The sequence below is a fragment of the Petromyzon marinus genome, chromosome 3 (genome assembly GCF_048934315.1).
Source record: "Petromyzon marinus isolate PM22_M1 ecotype Great Lakes invasive population chromosome 3, UKy_Petmar_22M1.pri1.0, whole genome shotgun sequence".
Taxonomy (NCBI): domain Eukaryota; kingdom Metazoa; phylum Chordata; class Hyperoartia; order Petromyzontiformes; family Petromyzontidae; genus Petromyzon; species Petromyzon marinus.
This window is the reverse complement of record NC_133669.1, coordinates 13,442,594-13,459,473: the sequence shown is the minus strand read 5'-3', so window position 1 is coordinate 13,459,473 and position 16,880 is coordinate 13,442,594. Positions and strand designations below refer to the sequence as shown.

General features: G+C 42.1%; 1 protein-coding gene across 1 annotated transcript; it reads right to left on the bottom strand.

Moving 5' to 3' along the window:
- Positions 1-1,882: 1,882 nt before the first annotated feature.
- On the bottom strand, positions 1,883-15,265 carry DDX47 (DEAD-box helicase 47). The gene is made up of 12 exons (XM_032974567.2): positions 15,084-15,265; positions 13,427-13,520; positions 12,853-13,041; positions 12,568-12,639; positions 12,019-12,137; positions 11,179-11,250; positions 10,945-11,061; positions 8,989-9,135; positions 7,349-7,486; positions 6,669-6,739; positions 5,803-5,932; positions 1,883-4,850 (listed from the first exon to the last, which is right to left on the bottom strand). Exons 1-12 carry the CDS (start codon positions 15,186-15,188, stop codon positions 4,737-4,739), a joined length of 1,368 nt encoding a protein of 455 aa, XP_032830458.2. The 5' UTR covers positions 15,189-15,265; the 3' UTR covers positions 1,883-4,736.
- Between the last annotated feature and the right edge of the window lie 1,615 nt (positions 15,266-16,880).

The window sequence follows — 16,880 nt, the reverse complement described above, 5'->3', positions numbered from 1 at the left end:
ACGTAGTTAGAAATAAAATGAGCCTGATGACGACCGCTTGTGTTGCGATCGAAACGTGATGTTTTATTGTATTTCTACCTACGTGACTTTACCGAAAGAACCAAAGAGTATGGATTCCTGCAGTCACGAAAGCTTCAAATCAAGAAGTCTACAGATGTGAGACGGTGCCCAAGATACGTTACACGTCAGTGGTTCTCAACATTTTTTGGCCCTTGTTGAATTTTGTTTCAGCCGAGTTAGACCCTTGCCTGGCCCAACATGGTTCTGAGAAATAAATGTATGAACGAACATCAATATTTTAACCAATTGCCAATTTTGTTAGGTACCCTATCTGGTAACTGTGAGCAGATAAAAAATAAAAATTCAACGGACGCTCTGCAATGCACGGCGTAATTTTGTTCGCGCTCGCTGGTTACTCATGGAAACCCACTTTGTTTACGATCAATGAGTTTAGAAATGACGTTTGTATCGTTCTAGGTTACCATATGTATTTAAATGTTATCGTAGTTATTTTATATTGGCAGATTCATACGTCATTATTCACCATTGGCTCTCATGTATGAAATCATTTCACGCATTTTAAATAAATCACGAACCCCCCGGTTGAGAACCACTACATTGCGTGTGTGCGTCACGGGGCTCGGCAGATGATACAATCAGTTGTTGTACCCACACCAACGCTTCCACATCTATACTCGCCAGTGACATCAACCCGCACTCACCATCGTGGTGGCGTAGGCTAAAATAACCCCTGCGACCCGCATGCCGTGAGGCAGTGGATTGTCAAGAGGGCTGTTCGATGACACACACACACTCTCAACAACACCGACTACCGGTGTGGACGTATGACTGGTAAAGGATGTTGTACTTCCAACACTATTAATCTAAAAGTTCGTGTAAAGTTAATGGTTTGGCAATTTGCAGTTCCAACTTTGAAGAAAATACACTTTCCGCATTATATATATTTTTTTAATTTTGCCGATGGCTCCAGTTCGCGTGATTTTGACCAAGGCTAGACACATTCATCATGTCCCGTTGGGATGAGATTTTTTGGGGAGGGGGGGGGGGGGAAGTGGGCTGGCTGGCAGCACAGCGCTTTCGCATTTCCATAAAACAATAAGTAATATTAAAAAAAAAACTTTTTTAAAAACACGCTTTAATGAAATGTACCGTACTAGTAATGGAAGAGCTCCACGACTCCAGGAAGTGGCCCCGAAGCTTGCCATAACGTAAGGAACCGTGGACAATTACAGCCAACGTCAGTTGTGCGTGGACAATTAGACCCAAGCCGAAACATAACATATACAAAATAATGTAATATATATATATATTTTATGATAGAATATAGTATTGTCATCAGTATGACATACGTATACCAAGTTTGCAGTCGATACCAAATTGAGAAGTGGGTTAAAAATGAGTTACAAGCTTTGAGGAAACAACAACAGTGAGTTAATAGAAAGCGTGTAATAATAATAATAAAAACCATGGTCAGTGCGTAAGGTAGCAGGAGATCCCAGGACTAGTTCAGATATCACTCGCCACTGGCATTATTATTCATGACCAGGAATGAAACTCGGATCGAGGGGGTTCAATGTGCAGTGCACTAAAAGCCCATGGCATCACCACTCCCCCCACGGTGCATCTTCCTGTTAAATTTCAATAACAATTTACTGCCTATACGGGTTATCATCACTGAGAATTACAGCACGGTAAAACGTTCATTTAGTGCTGTCTGATTTTGTCAAAATTAGGTCACGCTAAACAGACCCGTAAAACTACAGTATACTGACAAAAGCACAGCTGGGACCTCCAGACACCATCACTAAGGTCAATACGTCGCTTTTTAAAATAAACATCGAAAGATACCCAACAAAGCAAACATGGCGAAGCATCTTGTATTCTTACTGCCATTTACATTAAACTTTAGCACAAAGTACTGTACGTCAAATATCCGACTGTCTTGACGATTATCCACACACACCCAGGGCAGTATGTATTAGTGCTTGGGAACACTTCTTTCTATAGACGTTCACAAATCCAACCGTTTCAGATATCCGCCGACTCTACTCCAATTCTCAGCGAGTCCGATAAGCGATATTGTAACGCACTACATTGTTTTGCTCATACGTATTTTGCAAGTTTTCCATTAAAGCAGAAAACAGTGTCAATAAACAATTAAAGTCCCAGAACATCTTTCACATCTCAATAGGCCCATCTCAATAGTTTATTTGTCTCAAAACGTCACTGGCAGGGTGACGCATGACAAAAATGTTCAGCAAGGACTACCAACAACTGACTGGGTTTGGGTGGTTTGAGTTTTGGTAACAAACACGCCTTGCTATAAACAAGCCCATGCATAAACACAAACGCGAAAGAACACCAATGTGTTGCATATACGCTACACCCCAATATTTTTCACATAAATCTAACATATTACTTTGATGACCGGTGTTAAACTGCCATGCGTAGGACAGCTTATGACAATGCATCCACAGCCTACTGCATACATCATCACAGCCCTCCCGGCGTTTGCAGTCACCAAGGGACATTTTAATATTTGACCGACCTCTCGTCTCCTTGGTTGAGAACCCCGAGAAACGCATAAACTGTAATATATTTTACCTTCAAGTGTGCTGTTTGTTGCTGACCTTTTCAGCGTTTTGGCCTTGTGGACAACCATGATTTAAAAATGATCTATTGTACAAATATTTTTTGGCTGCAAGTCCACTCCTTTGTGGCGCATAACACGACCTGCGCAGTACTTGTGAATAACATTACTTGTCCACAACCAAAATCATGCAGAATATTCACAATTTCATTAGATCTCAGAAGCGAAGCAGGCTTGAGCCAAATGTTTGGATGGGTGATCACAATGCACAAACACGGTGTCACGGGGCTGCATGGCGAGCACAAAACGGCAATGACGCAACACCCATTGATATACTGTCGTATGTGCCAACACCTGCTCCACGCCCTTCATTAACTCGCACCGAGCACCATCGCAAAATATGGTAAAATAACCGCCACAAATGGGCCTCATCCAGTAGCGGCTTAACAAAAGGGACGTAATACTTTTTACCTTTCTTTGGGGCCGTCCAAGCATAACCCAACCATTTGCGTCAGAACAAGGCATGTCTGCCTCCCGACGACCAACTGCTTATGAAAAGGAGCGACAATTGTTGCTTTGAACAAAAAGATAGTCTGGCCTTGGACCTTGGCTTATCCCACGTAGATACTGGCAGACACTGTACTCTTTACACAAATTTTTTTGAGATTGAACTTTTTCAAAAACATTGAAAACATAAACCACACAATTTTCCAACATTAAAAAAAATGTACTCTATGGGCATCATGTTATACAAAAGCATCTGCAGTTTATTATATCACTGGGACAAAGTTTAATGTATGTTCGTTAGGACACTGCTCATTCAAATTGGTTTCTCCCTGCATGGTTCAGCAAGTGACACACCAGTGTCAAATCACATTTTACCAATACACTCCACATACTGATATAACTTAAATGGTTTGGAGGCAATTTCATTCATTGTGCTCTAAGGAAAAAACAACTTTGAAACTGCATGTTTTATTTTATATTTACAGTGACTAAAAAGCATATTTCATATATTGTTTCAACAATGATCATGTTAGCATTAAAACAATTAACCTTAAAAATTAATATACACGTCGCTCCATCCTTGTAATATACACAGGGAGGTAAATTCACCGTTTGGTCTCCGTTATAGTGTATAGTTTTGGTAAACAAACTATTTGGAGAAACCGCGTTTGGCAGTTGTACACAAGCACAAAAAACCTAAACACTCAACAAATTCATCAATATAGTACTGCCTGAAAAGGAAATACAATAGGCGACGTCTTGGGGAACGGCCCTTCTTCATAGCACGTTCAGGGCCATTGCCCCAAAACATTCCCTGTTAAATATATATTTTACATGATATTTTTTTACAAATGTATTTCATATTTGAAGAGTTTTATTTATGAATGTGCCGAGGTGTATATTTTTTGGTACACAACACATTTGTCAGTTCACACTACAAGTAGGTGACATCAACTGCTGACAACTACAACTGTGGTGTGGACTGCAAGGCGTAATAATACAAATTACCTGGTTAAACAGTAACTGCGATATTTTACACGTACAGTACTGAAAAAGTTGAGATATATATAAATTTACTACAGTTAATAAGTAATCTGCAACAGCAACGGGAAAAAGCAATTCACAGGAATGAAGCGAGGCTGGTAATTAAAATGTGATGTAGCACAACAGGAATTTCACTTGACAAATGACCACTGAAACCAAATAAGCCGCTCATGTCAGGACCATTATCAAGTGTATCACTCTTTATATGCAAACATATCCCCATTACATTCTCACATAAAGATGGAAACTTGATCCATAGACAAGTAAAATGATAAAGCAATGCTCCAAGTTAGCTCGAGAATAATGAAATCAAACCCATCACGACTCGGCAAAAGATGTGGATGTGTGGGCACGACAGCTCTCAAAAGATGAGCGCACTGGGGCCCGTAAGCCGTCTGTTCACTAATGCTGCCAGGTTCGACGCAGTTGTGTGCACTCAATGTTTAATTAAAGAAGGATGAACACCTCAACTTGACTGCCGTAATGAGTTTGGGGAGTTATGCTATCGACTTGGGGACTCCTCCATAATTTACTTGTGACCCTGAAGAGTAAAGAGTCTTTTTAGTGCACGTTTCTATTTCCTTCTTTTTCCCCCTTTAACGTGCTTGCGGACACCGGAGGCATCCTCCGCATCATCCAAAACCTGTTCCCTTGGTCTCTTCTTTTTCCCATCTGTTTCCTTCATTTCCTGCAAAAGGAAACAAATGGTAAAGGTGCATGCCTGTAATTGCTTGCTCACTACAGAACTAAAGGCAGTTCCTGCAGAGGCCATCTAGAGGGTATGTGACTTATCCTTTGACCTATTTGACCTAGGCTTTCATGCTGGGCCAGATGTTTTGAAAGAGGGGGGTGTACCCACGCTGAAAATCACCATCTGTCAATCAACTAACTGTGGTGTATCCTTTTTACACGACTGGGTGGACGGATACGTAGGATTCCAGAATCTTGCCCATTGTTTATACAGACACATCAGATTGAACTGGTGACCTGTGGAAATCAAGTCCAAAGTGCTGACTCTTACATAAGAGTAGCATACCTGAGAAAAAAACCCAATGTCCTTCAGTCCTAAACAAAAGTTGACAAAACTGAAAATGTTTTAGGTTACAATAAGGCACGTGAAAACAATAAACTAACAACAATAGCATTTTGATCAAATGCACTAAAGGCCGACTGATGTTTACCATGTTGCACAATTGCTAGAAATTAAATTAGAGTGTATAAACCACATCTCTACAAATATCACTGAAAGCAAATGACCATATCATTAACTGGGCCTATTTTAATGACATTTTAACAACGACAAAAGCCTGTATCATGTGTTCATTTAAGTATATGGCAGTGTCACAGGACACAGCAAGTCATAACGTTGGATAGATAGCTATGGTTACCATTCTTGATATATAACTAATCATAATAACCATATTATAAACGTACTGGGTAGATTTAACACTGACCAAAACTGTCTAAACACAAACCATTTTGGATATCACTTAACAGAGGCCTTCAACACTTGACAAAAAAATGCAACCATCGCTTCAACATTGAATGTCTTTTAACAATGAGCAGTTTTCAACAACACAATTGTACAAACGCCAATATGTTTTTGCGATAAAAAACACACAAGGCAGTACACGACGTACCATACGAGCAAATCTCTGGGCTTCGGACACCCGCTCTGTCAGCATCATCACCTCCTCCTCGTTGGTGGGGAAGGCGGGAAGCTTCTTTCCAATGAGATGCTCGATACGCTGAAACAGCTCCACATCGTACCTTCACCAAACGACAAATGCATCACCAGAAGAAGAAAAAAGTGCAATTAACATTGCAAAGTGACCAGAGGATACTAATAAATGTATAACTAGGATATGCCAAACCCATATTTGAAGCTTTTCGAATAAGTCACGACATGTTCAGGTTCCAAGTGCCATCTACTGTAGAAAGTTGTAACTGCCTCATTCTGTATAGCGGCAATTTTGGAAGCTTTGAAGCGGCCATGGAGCATGTTCGATGGGATAATTTAAGTTCATAATGACGAAATGTTCTATCCTAACATGTTGCACTCGTTAGTATTGATTGCACATCCTTGTCTATGCCTACAACTTTATTAGTAAAGTTATAATTATTCCTGCTCAGGCCTCTTGACAAATTATGTTTCAGGTGAACATTTAAAAACCGTTAATTTAAACACCTCAACTACCAGCAACACAAAGAAGAAGCCATAAAAAAGCACATTTTAGCAACCAAAACTTCCTAACTTATGAAATCTAACATTTTATTCTACAGCTCATATCAAACAATTACATACAAACAGGCGTGCAGTTATAGGCATTTAAAAGTCTCTTGGTACAAGTCTTACTATTTTATCTGCACAAAAAACCAGACAGAAGTGGCATTGGCACTCTGCCAAAATGCATTTTGCACTGCAGCTGCGTCAAGGTTCACAAACACTTACTCTCAATTGTTGAACACTGAAAAAGGCTTTTGATTCTTGGTAGCAGCAACTTACTGTGACACGAATGTGATGGATTTTCCAGACCGGCCTGCCCTTGCTGTTCGACCCACCCTGTGAATGTAGTCCTAAGAGAAAACACAGGTGTCCAATGCCACAGATTAGGATATAACGTTAAAAAAGACATCAATATTTTCCGCACCTCTGATTAGCACGGTTGGCTACGTGAGGTATGGAACAAGTTCAACATACATACAATGTCTGATGGAATTTCCTTAGCTCCTTCAACTAACGTAACAGCACAATGGTTTCTTTCCGAAATGCAAAAACAACCACGTTATGCCATTTCTAATTAGCAGAATTCTTGTAACTTTACTGTGCACAACAGTGTGTTCTATATGTAGGTGTCAATGGAAAATATTTGTCATAAAAATATTTGTCGTACTCTACACTTGGGAGACCAATGTATAGGAATTAACATCAACGTGCAATGGCTACATGTATTTAGTCTACTTTGGAAGTGCATGTTGAAAACACCCTTGCTTTGACAGTAAGAAAGCCCAGGAAGAAATATTATCTGGTAGTGATAACATCTGCCAAAACACTCTGTGGCATTTTGTTGAAAACTGAGAAGGGACCAAGGCAAGTGGTGGAGTTGAACTGAATTCCCATGCAGGCTTACGGCTTGGCGCTTAAAATGGTGAAGGGGTGAGCGGTGTGCGCAGGTGGGACCCCACCTTGGAGTGAGTGGGAATGTCAAAGTTAATGACAACGTCCACATGCGGGATGTCCAGCCCTCGGCTCGCAACGTCCGTCGCTAAAAGAATAGAGCGAGCCTTGCCCTTGAATTTGTTGAGGGAGCCCAAGCGCTTGTTCTAAACACATATCCATTCAATCATTCCTTCAGTTAAAGTCAAAACAGATACCTGGTAAGATTTGTTTTTTACAAGAAGCAAGTTAATGTGAAATCGTGAAGGTATAATGAATACAAATCAAACATTTGACATCTGCATTACTGTTCCACTACAAATGCATTGAACATAATGTATATTAAAATAAAATCAATTGTAAGACCAATTGTAAAGAGAACAATTTAAATGTATCACGAGCAACCCACCCGTCTTGAAAAAAAGTTATTGAATGCCAGAGTTTAGGATATAATGCTAAAAGCGACATCAATAAGTCTGATGGAAATGTCTGTCCCTCTGTCCTGTCTTCCTGCCAGCCACCAATCTCCCCAGGCTTTTTTTCCCATATAGTATGGTAAGGTATCCCATGCATTTGTGCGGGATACACGGCTGAGGTCAAGGTTAGCGCGAGGGAAGCGTTGCGTCAGCGTGACGCCTCAACGCCGTGGGATGCGTTTGACGTGGTCACCGCTCATGCGATCTTCCCCACCCACGTGCCAGCCAGCCAGGCCTCAAGCCAGCCAACCAGCAAATGTTTACCTAATATCGTATATTACTGCAATGTTATACTTTGTATATTTACGTCTATAAATATGTTAATCAAAATTATCCTAAAAATACATGCACTGGGAATTTTTTTTTTAGCAGAGCAAATACTGCTTGTAAAAAAAAAACGAGGCTCCCTTTACAAAACACACAGTCAGCACTTGTATGGGCCTGTCACTACAGAATAATAGGTAGCCTGGGAAGTGGTACAAAGCTTGATATTTACTTTGAAAATGCTGAAAAAAATCTTCATCAATCAAGGTACCAATAGCATTTCACTGAACAAACAATGATCTCAAATAGAAAACGTCTTGTGCGTGTGGGTTGGTACTTTGGATAGATTATACAAGGGCTGGCCCAACTTCCTGACTCTGCCAGCTGGATAACAAAATCTTCATATAAGACGTGTGGGACGATCATATGGGGTGGTCACGTAGCCAGTTTGCTCATGCTGGTTGGCTACGGAGTTCAGAAATTGCCTGGGAGTGTTTATGTCTGGCTCGGCTGTTAGAAGCGAGTGGCCCAGGCAGCTACCACAGATATTTCCTGTTTCAAGTAAAATAATATTGAAAAGTGAAACAACTATTTGCTGCATGGTTCGGCCACCCCTGCATTATATTACAGATTTTCTTTCAGCAATAGTTTAAAATGTAAACATTTCCATTTTTGACATAGGTAAGAGCCTGTTCAGGTGCACGTAAAAAATATCTACATTAATAAGTGACATTTTTAAACGCAAATGATATGCAAGTATTTTTTTACATTTTAACAAATTCTGTGCCATATACTAAAACAGAATAACATCTTCCAGTGGTGATGTACATTTGTCAAAATTGGTTAATGCAACAGCCAGGAGTAACCCAATCTAGGTAGTCTGCAATATGCAGCAGAACCTCTGCCGTGGGAAGAGTAAAATCTCATACCTGGCTCATCTGCCCGTGCAGTGGGATGGCTGTGAAGCCCAGGTTTCGCAGGAGCAGAGCTATGCGCTGAGTGTTGTTACACGTGCTGCAGAAGATGATGAACGAGTTTCCCGCCAGCTCATTGAGGATGTAGACCAGGTAAGAATCCTGCAAAGTAATATGCGGGGTTACAGCATTCATTAAAACACACAGCATTACCTTCATACAAATGTCACACTGGTTTCAGGTCAGTATCAATGCTCAGCATGATAAACACTAAACATGTATTTCTATTGCAGAAAGGGAATTTGATATTGCTAATTTAATTGCATCAGACATACCAATATGCATATGTAACAGTTAATTCAAATTCAGCCTGACATTGTAGCGTTCAAGAATTGAAAAGACGTCCTCCAACAATGGAATATACAGTAAGCTCCCGGCTCAATGGACTAACAGAGAACAGAGGAGGGGGCAGGGGGAGGTCTGGTCTGGCTAAATGGATTTTCTGGATGTGTTCACACATTAATATAAAAATAACATAGCCGTGAGCCTCCTTCACATTTAAATGAAAGAAAACAAATCTTGCATTACATTGAAAATGAAATGTTTTTAGTCAAACTAGATAAATACAATAGACACACTATTGTATAATGTTGAGTTCTGTACTCATCACTGATACAACGCAGCTGTGTTCATGCCCTTGGCAAAACTAATTAATCACCGAGGTTAGTGTCACTGTGTAACACTTAAAAAGTTACAAAGAAAACTAAATTAAAACTAACCTTAAAGTTTACTACTTAAGATTACACAACTGTACATCACATTACACTGAATATAATTGGTCATTATTCTCATTATAAGACCTGTGTATGCATGCGTACCTGATAAAAAAAAAGTGCTGGCCTCATGGGCATTTGAAATTGTCTACATGCAGGGTACATTTTTAGATTGCAGAATTGTATATTTTCCCCACCCCATATATTGGTCTAGTTAGCCGGTGGCTTACTGTGATGATAAAATAAATCTGGTATGAACACCGAGTCTTGTTCAACACAATTACACTATTTTCACATACTGGATCACAACACCTGGTGCACTCGAGCCTGTCATGTTAAGCATGGTGTTTCACAAATGAGTGTTAAAAGTATCAAATAGGCTTAAAAACTTCCTGTTGGCAGACGCTTTTTACACTTCCAAGCAAATGTCCACCCAACATGCATAATGATGTTAGTCACTGTAAATATATGAAATGCAGGAAAACCTTGCCCATGGCAGCTTCATCGATTGCGTATTTTGGCTTTACACGGTTTACCTAATGGAGGTCTGTTTTCCAGAACACGGGGCAATGTTTGGGCTATGCATGGTTTGACGTTGCTAAGAATCTCATATCCGCGTCAAAAAGTAGTGCCGCGAGAGTGCTTGCATCCATCGTAAGGTGAGAATTAACTGACTGTGAGAATTATGTATTTAGCATTTTTTTGTGTTTTTTTTCATGTGATGATGTAACACTCAACATACAAAACGGCGAAATGCAAATGTTCATACATTGCCGCATGCATCTAGCCGTCCAGTCGGAGGACATTAGTCATACGGATGCCTAGATTGTAAATGAATAACGTTCAAGTGACGGTCTCAGGAGCGAGTGTCAGGCTGGGAATTCAGTGTCGGGGTGAGTGCTGCTGTGCTGCAACAGTAATGGAGACGGGGAATTAATGTTGAGGTGATCTTGAAAAACTAAAAAGCACACACACAAGAAATGGATAGTTACTCAACATCCTTTAGTACAATGACAAGGGTGGAAATCATGTATAATTAAGTAAACAAAGAGGAAGGGGGTGATAAATTTGGACCCAGGAACGCAACCCTGTTTTTTTTCATGAGGTCTATTATTTGCCGAATGCGATTTTGCCCAACACAGAATTTTCCAGGAGCGTAACCCCTGCATTCAGAGGTCTGCCTGCAATTGAAATGTACCTTAAATTTGGCTGGAATGAAGACGTAGTATTGCTGTAACTTTTCCACAGTCTGGTATTTTGTAGAGACAGAACACTTCACTGGCTCTTTCAGTGCTGCCCGCTGCAGCTTCTGAACCTAGAGACCAGGGACAAACACGTAAGTAAAGACAGATTTAATATTTGAAAAAACATACATTTATATAGTTTTGTTATAATCTGAAGGCATATGTTGCATGTACTGATAATTACTTACTTTTTTAGTCATTGTCGCTGAAAACAGGTATGTTTTTCTCTCCTTTGGAATCACCTTCAAAATTTTGTCTACCTATGGAATGAAAGATATAAGTGAATCATAAGTATTGACTGTGCAGTCGTTCACCAAGGCGAAATACACCCAGGGGTAATATGTAAATGCAAAACACAACACAACATTTCAGATCATTATTAACAGCTCTATATTTATTTTGCGTCATGATTTAAATGGAAATTACCAAACTATATCTGAAATCACTGTTTGGCTATTATTTAAAGACAGCGAGGAAGCTCACTTATTGTTTTTTGTTTGCAGGCTTGGCACAGGTTCCCCCTGGCAGCCTCATCAGGCTAGCCTGGCAACAAAAGCAGGCTCTTCAAGTGAACCGTGTGGCTCTCTTTGAAAAGCAAGCTCCAAGCTTTCACCCAGGCCACCCTCGAAACCAATTGTGACCACACAGTGCAGAAGCGAGACCGAGTGGCCCATTACTTCCCTCTCTTAGTTTAAAATATATTTGCTCGGGATAATATAATTGTACCCACTCTCGCATGAAACATTGTTTAAAGCAAGTTTATTTTTAATGATTTATCCTGGCCATGAAAGCTAGGGAGTGAGAAGAGACAAGTGGAATGAAGTTGGGAGTGGCTGAACCCACGAAAGCCATGTGGCTCATGAAGTGAGGGAATTAATGGTCCCAGGACTATACCTGGGCTGCTGAGCCTCCTCCTCGTCAGTAGTTCTAGAAATTTGATATTAAAGTAGAACCAAAAAGGCAATGATTGATCTGTGGCTTCTGACATGAAACAAAGAAGTAAAAATTGTGGAAAACAACAAACCAACCTCAGTCTCAAAATCCATATTAAGGATGCGATCAGCCTCGTCCATAACCAAGTATTTAAGGGCACGGATGTTGAAGCCCTTGGTATTTTCCAGGTGGTCCACCAACCGCCCAGGAGTTGCTGGAAAGCACGAGTCAATCTGTCAACATTTAAATATTACCGGGACAAGTTGACTTATTTCGCATTAATTTTGTCAATGGGAGATTTGGTGTATTATCAGGTATACCAAATATTGCATTAGAGCTGTTTGACATACATTCAATTAAATGTCACTTAGCACGTCATGATAATTTTCATCTAAAAGCTCTTTACAAGGTATCAACAAGGGATTTTTCGCATTTTTCACACAGAGTAATATAGTTACCATGGCTTAAATGCAACTCAAATAAGCAACAAATTATAGGAAAAAATGTCCACGTAGAACACATATATGGCAATTAAAAGAACTAGTTGATAAATCTTCATATGAACCATATGTGAACAATGACGTGTTGCTTAATTTTTTAATCAATACGACAAAGCTTTAAATAGCACAGTATTAAACACTTACCGATAATTACATGAGGTTTCTTGGCCAGGGCTAGGGACTGTGACATCATATCAATACCTCCAACCACCACAGCTGTGAAAAAAAACATGCATTGGTGAGATACAGATATTATCATTTGGTGGAATATGCCACCATTATAAGTTCGAGTAATTTTACCTTTACTTAAAATAAACATTATTTAACTCATATATATACACACATATAAACAACCACAGCATATTGGTGTTTGCCAACAGTTGATAAATATCAAGGTATTATTGAGTTTCTGTTTATAAAGTTACCAACCTGATTTTATGCCGATGGAGGAGCCCAGGGCCTCAAACTGCTCAGAAATTTGGAAGGCAAGTTCTCGCGTGGGTGTGAGGACGAGCGCGAACAGCCTTTGTGGTGCGTCCAGCAAGGCCTGTAGAATAGGCAGCGCGAAGGCCCCCGTCTTCCCAGAGCCTGTCTCCGCAAGACCGATTATGTCTTTCCCTGAAATAAGTGACACAGTGCACACCGCTGCATCGAAAATATGTTCAAAGATTCATGAGAAGTTGAAAATTCAAAGGTCACTATGACCATACTTTTTACATTTGCAGTGCAGAATAAACCAGTACAGTACATTATGAAAGCCTCGCTTTTCGCAACTGACCAAACCACTTATCCGCTGCACCACATTTAAAACACTATTTAAGCATACATTTGGACAATTATTTACCTGGTTGTAGAGCCAGCAAAGGAAACTATACATGCAGTTACGCTTTTTTTATTGCAGCATAAAAAAGTTGCCAACTAAAAGTGTCGGGCGCGTGTTATGCACCGTTTAATAACACAAAATGAATAATTCCCAAACTTCAAAACTAGCGAGATGCCCTACCCTGGAGGGCCACGGGAATGGCTTCCACTTGAATCTTCGTGGGCTGCTTCCATCCTAACTGCTCGCACGCCTCGCACAACACCTCCGTGACGCCCTAGGGAAACAACCCGACTGTTTTATTATCTTTGCAGTATTTCTCACACTTTCAGAATATTGTTGAGTTGCATACATTTGATGTCATTATTATAAATATACGGTATTACAAAACCATTCAAGATGATACAAAATTAGCCGATTTAGTCCATTAGTTGTGTATTGATGGTAGCATCACTACTGTGTACACACGCACGCGTGTGACATCAATATGCGGGGGAGCGTCACGACCACGCGGGTCTACACACACACGGAGGCGGGAATGACGTCAGGGCCGGTTCTGGACTCGGGAGGCCAAGAGGGTGGTGTGAGAACGTGGCAGTCTCTGTGACCCCGGCTGGACACGTGACTGGACCCCAGTGGGGGCCGGGGGCCTAGGGGGCACCTCGGGGGGCACGTGGACAGCAGGGGGGGGGGCTTCGAGAGGGTTCTCGAAGGGAGGCGTGGCCGGGGCGGGGCCCGGGCACGCCGAGGCCCATATAAGCAGCCTCCTCACGAGGTTCGAGGCTGCCCGTATCAAGAATGAAGATGCATCGTGAAGACGCCAAGAAGAGACCTGTGTGTAGGTCCCAGCCGGAGGACTCTAGGATAGCGGTAGACGTGTAAGTCTCGCCAAGCCAGGAGGCTGTACCTCCCTAGAGTATCTGAGAAGTGTGTGTTAGCTAGAGTAGGTCGGTGGTCACCACCCTATGTGTAATGTAAGAGTTAACTGTTTTGTTCATAAATAAATAAGTGTTGCCTCCCAAGAAGTTGTGTGTGCACCTAATTCGAATCCACTACAGTTGTATTGATGTTTGCTTACAATTAACGTGTACGAGTTTAACACTGGTATTTTATGGTGTGGGTGATGTGTACCTTATTGCAATAAATGCTTTATCTCAGGCTGTCATCACCCCGCACTGATCAAAGCGGTGAAGTAATGCATTCATCTAGGAGTAGATTACCAAAGAGATGTATTGCTGTTTGTATTGTTTGTTGTAACTTTCTGACCCGTCCCGAGTGGACACCTGTGAAAAAGAGCTCATCGGATTTCTCGGGTTTCTTCTTCAGCCGTCTGGAACGCTCTTCATTCCGAATTCTAAATGGAAAACTACTTTGCTTATAACTGCTTTGTGTTTAGTTTGTCCTCCAGCATCTCCGATTAGCACAGTTGGCCACGTAGAGTGCGAAAGAAGTTCAACACATTTCCACACCTACAAATAAAGATTCTGATGGAATAGCATCCAATTACTGTACTGTACAGTACTGCCATCTCGTGGCCACCTCGCAGCCTAGGCCTAGGCCGCCAAGATGCGATACCACAGCGAAAGCAACGGACCTACACTCAACAATCGCGCAAACCACCAACAATAACGCCTTCTTAAACAGCCAGAACCTCACTCAAACTCTGCCACGGGGACGGCCGCTAACAGCAGAGCGTTACACAGCAATAAATGCAGCGGCGCGCAACGCGATCACCGACCATGCCGCGCACACACCGCCCAGGCACGAGACCCGAATGGGCGCCTTGAACAACAACAACAAAAACCCCACAGCGACAAAGTGAGGATAAGAGGCCACTCGCCAGCTCCTTGAAGGTCTTCGCCTGCTCGGCTACTGCCTCCTCCTCCACCTCCTCCACCTCCTCCTCGCTCGCCACCGCCTCCACGCTCTCAACGGGCGCCGCCATGCTTCTCGTGACGTCACCAGATAGAGTGACACGACGTCATCGCACCCCTCTCGTAAAATCCGAAGGGGATGACGTCACCGCCGCCCTGGGGGGTTTTTGGAATTGTTGAGAGGCGAGTTCATATCCCACGGAATCGATGCCGGGATTTTGAGTTGGTCGCAAACGAATCGATAGATAGTACGATAAATATTCGTCGATGTCGCGTGTTTTTTTTGATCGATATGCATCGGATTCGATTCAGGAGACTTAACCGCACGGGTTATCCAACGTCGCGCTCCGAGTGTGTTTTTTAATGTATAAACTATTATATTTTTTCATACCATCTAAGGCTCACCGAGCTATATAGCTCTTTTTCAGAAGCTACACTGCCACAAATGACTGATCATGTCGACATTTTTTTATAGCAGCCAAATACTCCTAAGGGGCCTTCCATAAATGACGTCAACAATCGTCCACAATCGCGTGACGTCATTTATGGACGGCCCCTAAACGCACGATGTTTTTGATTCCTGAACGTGGAGGGGAAAACCCGGAGGAGGAAACCACCCCCCCCCGCCCACACGCGACCACGGCGGAGAGAGACACCGGCAGACTTCCAAAAAATGTAAAGCAGGCGGTCAGGGTCGTGGTCGAGCCCACGACCTCGTGTGTGTACCAGGCGAGGTGGTGAACATTTCCTAGCCACCGTGGAGTCGGCACGGGGATCGGTTCCATTGAGCGGGCGCTGTTCGTTCGTGTGCTGAGCGTGGGTTGTTGGAGGTGGCTATGGTGGAGCAGGCGTTTGGGGGGGTAAGGCAGGACCGGCGGTCAGGTTTTGCATACAATCGGGATTGACGAGCACAGGACCAAAGCACCAAGCGGCCAGCAACAAACAGCCCTATTGAACGTTTAAATGGCATGGGTTCATAATACGTTTCTGTGAATTGGGCACGGTTAAGAGGAACTTGGGGAGGGTGGGGAAGGGGTGAAGGGGAAGGTGATGGGAGGGAGTTCCAAAGTGGGCACGTGCGAGTGAAGATGCAAAAAGTGAAGCGTTGTGACTGAGTGTGTGTGTGTAAGTGGCTGAGTGATGTTACCTTGCAATGGAGTGAGCGAGTGAATCCGTTGGCGAGTTGCTGTGATTTGCAGTGCGGTGGGTGAACACGGTGTTGAGACGACGCAGCATTGCAGACCGAGTCATGGAGCGAAATTCGTGGAAGCTGATCATGGTTGGTGATGGCCACCGAAATAGATTGGGACTGTCTCCACACCTGCAAATTCCACAGGGTGGGCCCATGTAGCCTAGGTAATACGTCAGCCTGGTCGTGACGATGGAAGATAAATAAAAAAAATGAATAAATATGAAAAATAATGCAGATGACTCACGAAGATCATTTGGTTGTTTTTTCCCCCCGTTAATTTTCGCACGGCTAAGAGCACAGCAATAATCAGGGCTTCAATCTTTGAAACTCACCTCATACATCATTTGTCATGAAAACGATAGCGGCAACCTTACAAATATTTCCCCAAAAATGTAACCACTTGAAAGACATATGAGTCACTCAAAAATGCTCATAATCGGAAAGGCTCGCTTGATAACGTCAATGATTTAAAGTTTTGTGGCAAGAAAAAAACGTAGAATACAGTATATGTGACCTGAGTTGTTCTAGCTGGTAGTTTTTTTTATTACATTGGAACAAAGAGAGCTTTGAA

Coding starts and splice junctions, on each gene's coding strand:
- DDX47 (XM_032974567.2), bottom strand. CDS start 15,188: ATGGCGGCGCCCGTTGAGAGCGTGGAGGCGGTGGCGAGCGAGGAGGAG. Junction 11,062..11,178: donor CAGCGACAATGACTAAAAAA/GTAAGTAATTAT, acceptor CCTGGTCTCTAG/GTTCAGAAGCTGCAGCGGGC. Junction 9,136..10,944: donor TCATTCCAGCCAAATTTAAG/GTACATTTCAAT, acceptor ATTACTTTGCAG/GATTCTTACCTGGTCTACAT.